The sequence below is a fragment of the Triticum aestivum genome, chromosome 2A, assembly GCF_018294505.1.
Source record: "Triticum aestivum cultivar Chinese Spring chromosome 2A, IWGSC CS RefSeq v2.1, whole genome shotgun sequence".
Classification (NCBI taxonomy): domain Eukaryota; kingdom Viridiplantae; phylum Streptophyta; class Magnoliopsida; order Poales; family Poaceae; genus Triticum; species Triticum aestivum.
This window is the reverse complement of record NC_057797.1, coordinates 86,734,011-86,741,063: the sequence shown is the minus strand read 5'-3', so window position 1 is coordinate 86,741,063 and position 7,053 is coordinate 86,734,011. Positions and strand designations below refer to the sequence as shown.

The following is a 7,053-nucleotide window of genomic DNA, read 5'->3' as shown; positions in this document are numbered from 1 at the left end:
TTCTTCCGTGCTAAGTAACGATCTTTGAATTAGTACATGATGTGGTGTTGGGATTGCTTTGTTTCCGCTGTAGTTTTTAGTTAACCACAAGTGCATTTGTGTTCTAATTCTTATCACGAACAAGAGCGCTGGAGGGGAGAGGAGGAAGAATATGATAGGCACGCGTCTCCGCGTCCAGCAAGATCAAGTCGCGAGGGCTCGCTGCCATCAAGACCTATCCATGCCGCCATTTTCTTCTCTACTCGCGAGACCAAGTAGTACTCCAACTCTCAAGTAGTACTTCATATCGTGTGAGGAGTTGGGGGCTTTCTCGTCCAAATTCTAGTGCAAGCACATATATTGGTATCTATGCTAGAATCTATGCGCACTATATATTGGAATGGAGCGAGTATTGAATGACAATAATGCCCTATGGCATGTTCGATCATTTCACTGAACACATGGTGCATGCGGTGTTCGGCATGGACGACGCCAGTCGATGAAGAGGATATGGAACTAGGGTACCACCAGCTAGGCAAGGGGCCAGTCACGTCGTCCCCGCAGATGAAAAGTTAACCACTCGAGCCTAGGTGCCAGCCGGATACCGCGTCGACTTGAAAGATAAGGCAACATTGATCCATTGGCACACGACCATCGTTCGACCCGGTGGCACAAACCCACCTTTAATCTGATGTGAGCCATGTAAACCTAACTCGAGCATGTATATAAGGCGAGTTAAGAGGATCCAAGACATTCTAGAGACATCTAGAGACAACCACCATAAGCAGGAGTAGGGAATTACCTCTCTGGGGAGGGCCCGAACTTGGGCAGATCGCTTGTCTCATATGCTACCATCTCGGTCTGCAACTCGCATACCCCCAACCCCGCGCACGCGAACAAATCTTCCGTCACTCGGCAGTACTACCAGTGTCAGAACGCCGGCAGTCAGGGGTGTACATGGGCGGTGGACGGGGTTATTGGGTCCTAGATTCGTCATCCAAAGGTCAGGGGACGGCGACATCAATGTGGGACGCCTTCGGGTGGACAATACTGATGAAAGAGGAAGGGAAGCGGCGGCGAGTACAGACTGTATGAAGGTGGAGCAGACGGACTCTGTGGAGGTGGAGCAGCGGCCTAACGATAGGAGGACAAGCAGGGCGATGAGGTAGAGCGGCCGAAGGTCTAGCACAACCCATGCGATGTTCGAGGTGGGTGTGGTGACGGCGTCGGAGTCCGGGTGAGGGTAGAGAGAGTGGAGAAGGAGGGGTGGGTGGGTAGGGAGGGGTCCGGGTGAGGTAAGGTAATCATGCCGACGTGGCAGATTGTCCGAACATCCCTTACTCCTCCCCATGATTTGACACTGCTAGCAGAGTAGGGAAGATAATAGGCAGAGTGTACTTGCCTAGTGAAGTATGGGAGCCCATTGGAGGCCTATTTTTCTACGGACAGTACGATCCCGGCATATTGGGGGGAAGGGAGTAGGGGAACCTGTTATAGATGCTTCTATGGCTGAAATAGAAAACACAAAAATGGGTTGTCCTGATCTTATTAACACTTTCGGATTTTTTTTAAGTATACAAACTCACAAAGGGGTACATATACTCGGACATATGTACTACCTCTGTTCCTAAATATAAGACGTTAAACTGACAAAACGTCTTATGTTTAGAAATAGAGGATGTACATATTAGACATTCTCCAAGGCGTAAATAACATGTCAGTAGTTATATACAGATCTTTACACTCGAAATATACGTATGCACTAGATATTTCCCTAGAATAGTACTGTAACTTTTCTACTGGTTGAAATTAATTAGAACACTGCTGCAAAAATTGTCATGCAAACTTAACGGTCCAAACTAAGAAACCAGCTCTGTTATAACCTACTGAAAGCATGTCTACCTTTCTACCTTTCTTAAACATTATGATCTTACACACCATCTAGGATTTGTGATTTATATAATACCCATATATAATTAAATGAATGCATATATACATACTTCAGGATGTTCACCCGCAACAACAGAATGGATTACCAACTGTTCTTTAACACAAGGGGAGCTTTTAGACCTGTGGGCTGGAATGGACTGGTTGCAGTACTATGCCTTTTTGATGTTTTCGTGATCTTCTGGAAGGAAAATTATTTGTCTGATATGATGCTTCTACTATCGATGGTAATGATATTTGCAACTGCACGATTCCTGTCTGGGCTGACACTGAACATATGCAATCCGCTACGCCGTGCCACATCACTTTGGAGCCCCTTGGTTGCAATCCTACTGATGGTTCCCCCTCTGTCCAACGAAGTTATAGGCCCATCGACCAGTTGGATTGTATTCACAGCACTACTTGTGCCAGTGCTATTGGTAACAATAAGCAGGCTACAGTTCACCAGAATCGTCAAACTAGCGGATAGTATTCTTGGCATCAAACATGAAATTTGGTGCCGAGTTGTTATAAACTTGTGGATGATTGCTGCGCTAGGGATACAGGTGTACATGCTACACTTAGATCCATTCATGGACATGTCTATTATCATGATGGTCCAAGTGTGTGCCTTGGTGGTGGTGTCATTTGGCAACTTCCAGGTTCCAGCAGCAGTGTTGCGTATCTGCCTAGCAAGCTTGAGATTACAGCATAAGTACAAGGATGATGAACAGAACCTGGCAGCATCTCTTAAAATCTTCTATTGGATGGTGCTTGGACAAGGAATCCTTTATGTTGTGGCTTGCATTCTCGAGTTCTTTTCTTTCATCCCTCGGAGATTCCTTGTCCATTGTGGTGGGTTTAGAGGTTACTGGGGATCTGTCGATCTGTACTATGCATATGCCCTAGAGAAATGAATGCAAGAAGGTGTGCTTGCTCCAATGAAGATCAGCCTGAGCAACTTTGCCATGGATTCTGTAAATTTGGATTCATCCAAGAATCAGCTCCACGGTATTCGTTTGATGCACAGCTTTCTGCAATGGGAGCCAACCAAGGCACAACTACTTTCAACACTCACTACTTCTACCAAGACGGTGGCCAGAATAATCAGAATGTTGGATCGGACAAGTCCAAAGGATACAGGTATCAGAATATATGCTGCGATGGTCACCACTGAACTTGCAAAGAACCTTCGTGTGGTCACTATCCCTGGTACAGTGCAGCTTGTATCTGCACTTCTTGACACTGATATCAGACTGAAAAGAGGAAATCCACTCCTAGACACATACCATGAACAAGAAGAAATACATGATCCAGTTGTCAATACAGAAGATACCCAACAAGCAGCTGACAACCAATTGCAGAAACGAAGCAAACTTCTGGTTCTGGACACCGAAAATCTGATGCAAACACAAACGAGCTCGACCCAACAAGTTGGCATCTACAAAAAGAAGTCCTTCATGCTCAGATGCTGGCAGCGATTTTCAGAATTCTGGTCAATGCCCAAGGATCAGCTGCTCACAGACCACGATCTTCTGCCTGCACTAGCCATGTCAATTATAGACAGTCTTGCTAGCTGTGATCAAGACATTTGTGTGGAAATCAGCAAAGCAGATTACCTCATTCCGAAGATCATCGGATTCACAAGCTACAGAAGTGACACGATGAATACTGAGGCACAGCAGAAGATACTGCTGAAATCATCACTGAAGGTGCTGCAAAGGCTAACAAGCATTGGTGGGGAAATCGGCACAACACTGCGGTACAAGATATCAAAACATCCCTTCCTATTGAGTAACCTCTCAGACATCCTTGGAGACAACAGCAGCAGCCAGGAATCAAGGAAGTTGGTTGCGGAAATCCTCAAAAACATTGCCATTGATGAGAAAACGAGGCAGGACATTGGTTGCGTCGAAGTGATCATTACCAAGCTGGTGCAGGCATTTCTTTATGCAGAAGGAACCATGAATACCAATGCTGATCACTTGCTGCGAAAGGTCGCCGGGCAAGCACTGGCCATGCTGACAATAGAAAGTGTCCATAACTGCTTGGTTATATTGAAGGAACCAGAGTTGATGAAGGAACTCAAAACTATGATCCTGATCCATGATAATAAGTACATATATGTGGCGGCAAGTGTGTTGAGTAATCTGAGCATGCACGCTCGATCCAAGCTCAAAGAGTCAGACCTGCAGGAGTTATCTCATACCTTACGAGAGGTGACCGCTGCTAATTCAAGCAATATGTGCACTATTACAGATGGATAACAAAATTTACTATTACCGTTGAATTATATAGATAGAGCTATGTATCATCTTTTGACTGATAGTGATACATCTCATTACAGGTGTTTTTTTTGAATTTTCACCGGGGGGGGGGGGGGGGGGGGGGGGGGGCCCTCCACCACCTGAATATATTACCCAAAAAAAGGACCACGGCGCTGAGTACAGAGATGTAAAGATATACAAGGGTGAAATAGGGAGGGGGAGAGGGAGAGGGGGGGGGGGGGGCTACTCAACCCCTAAGGGCAGACAGCCATACGTCAATATGAGCACGGTCTCCGATGGGCAGCCTCGTCCGCCAAAGAACGGCATCGTCGCGGCAGGCTTTTAAGGTGACTGCAAGGGACTGCCGGTCATTGCGGAAAACAACCGCATTCCGACATTTCCTCCAGCAATAGAGGAGAATGAAGGCAGCGGGCGACGCCCCCCCCCCCCCCCCCCCCCCCCACTGCAGGAGACGCGTCTAGGCGGTGGATGGACTCCACCGTCCTTCCCTCCGTGGAGATGCCGAGGCATCGCCAGAACTGAGCCGCAAAGGGGCACCCGAAGATGAGGTGGTTTGCAGTCTCAAGCGCGGCCGCGCAGCAGGGACACCCAGCTTCCGCCACCGTCAGGATGGTTTTCCGCAGGAGCACATCCCGCGTATGAACGCGAGCCAGGGCCAGCAGCCAGCCGAAGAACGCAACACGCGATGGAGCCCGGGACGACCAAAGGAAGGGCGCCGGCGACCATGTTGTCCCCCCAAAGCGAACAAGGGCGTAAACCCCCCGCGAGGAGAGTTTCCCCTTTGGTCCCGAGCAAAGGACAGCCACCCTAGAATCCGGGCCATCATGGGGCGGCACCCCCTCCATGAGACGCTGAACGGCGGCGCACTCGCGCATCGCCAAGAGAGTTAGCCGGGGAACGAGAATGGCGCGGACGCCGCAGCGTCGGGCCTCCCAGACCGACACTTCCCGGCGAAGCGCATGCGAGAATAGGGCGGGGAAGGCCACGACGAGCGCCCCGCATGGAAGCCACCGATCATGCCAAAATGAGGTTTTCCTGCCGTCCCCCTCCACGACCCTCGTAAGGGCCCGGTAGGCCGGCAACAGGTCGAGGAGGGACTGCCAATGCTCGCCGGGGAGAGGGGGGCGACCAGGGGCCAGGAGGGATCCTCCTCCCATCAGGCTCCAGACCCAACTGGCCCACCGAGAAGGCGCCGGGGAGTGTAGCCTGTGAAGCAGCTTGAGCAGGAGGCAGTCGTTCTGATCCCGGAGAGACCGGACGCCGAGGCCCCCCTTGGCCTTGGAGCGGCAGACATGCTCCCAAGCAACCAAGCACTGAGCACCCGACGCCCGGTCCGCCACGCTCCAGAGAAACGCCCGGTCCGCCACGCTCCAGAGAAACGCCCGTCGCAGCGCATCAAGGCGATCCAGAACCGCCCGTGGAAGTCGCATGGCCCCCATAGAGTACGTGGGGATGGAGTCGATGACGGCATTGATCAACACCAATTGCCCGCCGGCGAGAGCAGCCACGCCCGCCACCCGGCCAGGTAACGGTCTACCTTAGCGAGCATGGGGGCAAAGTCTTCTAGCTTGAGCTTGTCGGATGAGAGAGGCAAGCCAAGGTACGATTGTGGGAAGGCCCCCACAGTGCACTCGAAGGACGCCAGGACGGAGTCGAGGACCCCACTCTTAACGTTCATCGGCACGAGCGTGCTTTTGGCGAAGTTGATGATGAGGCCAGTAGCCGCCGCGAAGAGGTCGAGGATGACCCGAAGCCGAGCAGCCGCTGCGGGATCAGCACGCATGATGATCAGAGTATCATCCGCGTACTGGAGGACCACCGCCGGCGCCCCATCCACCAGAGGGTGACAAAGAGCCCCGTCGCTCCTGATCATGCGCTGGAGGACGTCCGCGACCAGGAGGAACAGGTAAGGGGAGATGGGATCCCCCTGACTCAGCCCGTTCCGGACCGCAAACCAGCGCCCCGGCACGCCGTTGAGAAGGACCGCGGCCTTGGAGGAACGGAGAATGAGGTCCATCCAGTCACACCAGAGAGCCGGGAACCCCCGAACCTCCATGATCCGGCGAAGGCTCGGCCATGCGATGGAGTCGAACGCCTTAGCGAAGTCCAGCTTGAACACAAGCGTGGGAGCCCCCCGCCGACGGCAGCACTGCAGCAGCTCAACCGCATACACAAAGTTCTCCGAGATGCTGCGCCCGGACAGGAACCCAGACTGGTCCTCATCGATGATAGCCCCGATCTGCGATTGGAGCCGAGAGGTCAACCCCCGACAGATGATTTTCACACCCCCGTTCTGAAGCGAAACAGGACGGAAATCGCCGGGGCCCGGCACGCCATCCTTCTTCGGGAGCAGGGCAATGAGAGCACAGTTGATCCCGTCGAGAGAAGCCATGCCGCGGTGGACGTCGTCGAAGAGGCGTTGCAGGTCGTCCGCGACCGCCGGCCAGGCGGCCTGGTAGAATGCGGGACCGAGCCCGTCCGGCCCCGGCGCGCTCGTCCGGTCCAGGGCGAAGACAGCGGCCCGGATCTCCGCCCGGGAGAAGGGGGCCACCAGGGGAGCGCCGTCCACCCGTGGAGCCGCGGCGTAGAGGGCAGCCAGGTCGAACCCCAGTTAGTAACCGGGGCTCGCCCTAGCAGGGCGGAGTAGAAGCGGCGTAGCGCCGCCTCCTTGGCCTGGTGCGCCACAAGCTCAATGCCATCCACCACGAGCACGTGGATGGCGTTGCACCAACGACGGTGAGAGGCGCGGGCGTGGAAGAAACCGGTGTTTTCGTCGCCCTCCGCCACCGCTCGGCACTTCCCGCGCTGCCGCCAGTAGGCGGCCTGCCGAGAGACCGAGCCCGCCAGGTGTTGGAAAGAA

General features: G+C 53.1%; 1 protein-coding gene across 1 annotated transcript; it reads left to right on the top strand.

The window, feature by feature from the left end:
• Positions 1-1,931: 1,931 nt before the first annotated feature.
• Positions 1,932-4,172, top strand: LOC123191555 (uncharacterized). Its single transcript, XM_044604243.1, has one exon. The coding sequence runs from the start codon at positions 2,823-2,825 to the stop codon at positions 4,170-4,172; it is 1,350 nt and encodes a 449-aa protein (XP_044460178.1). The 5' UTR covers positions 1,932-2,822.
• The last annotated feature ends 2,881 nt before the right edge of the window (positions 4,173-7,053 follow it).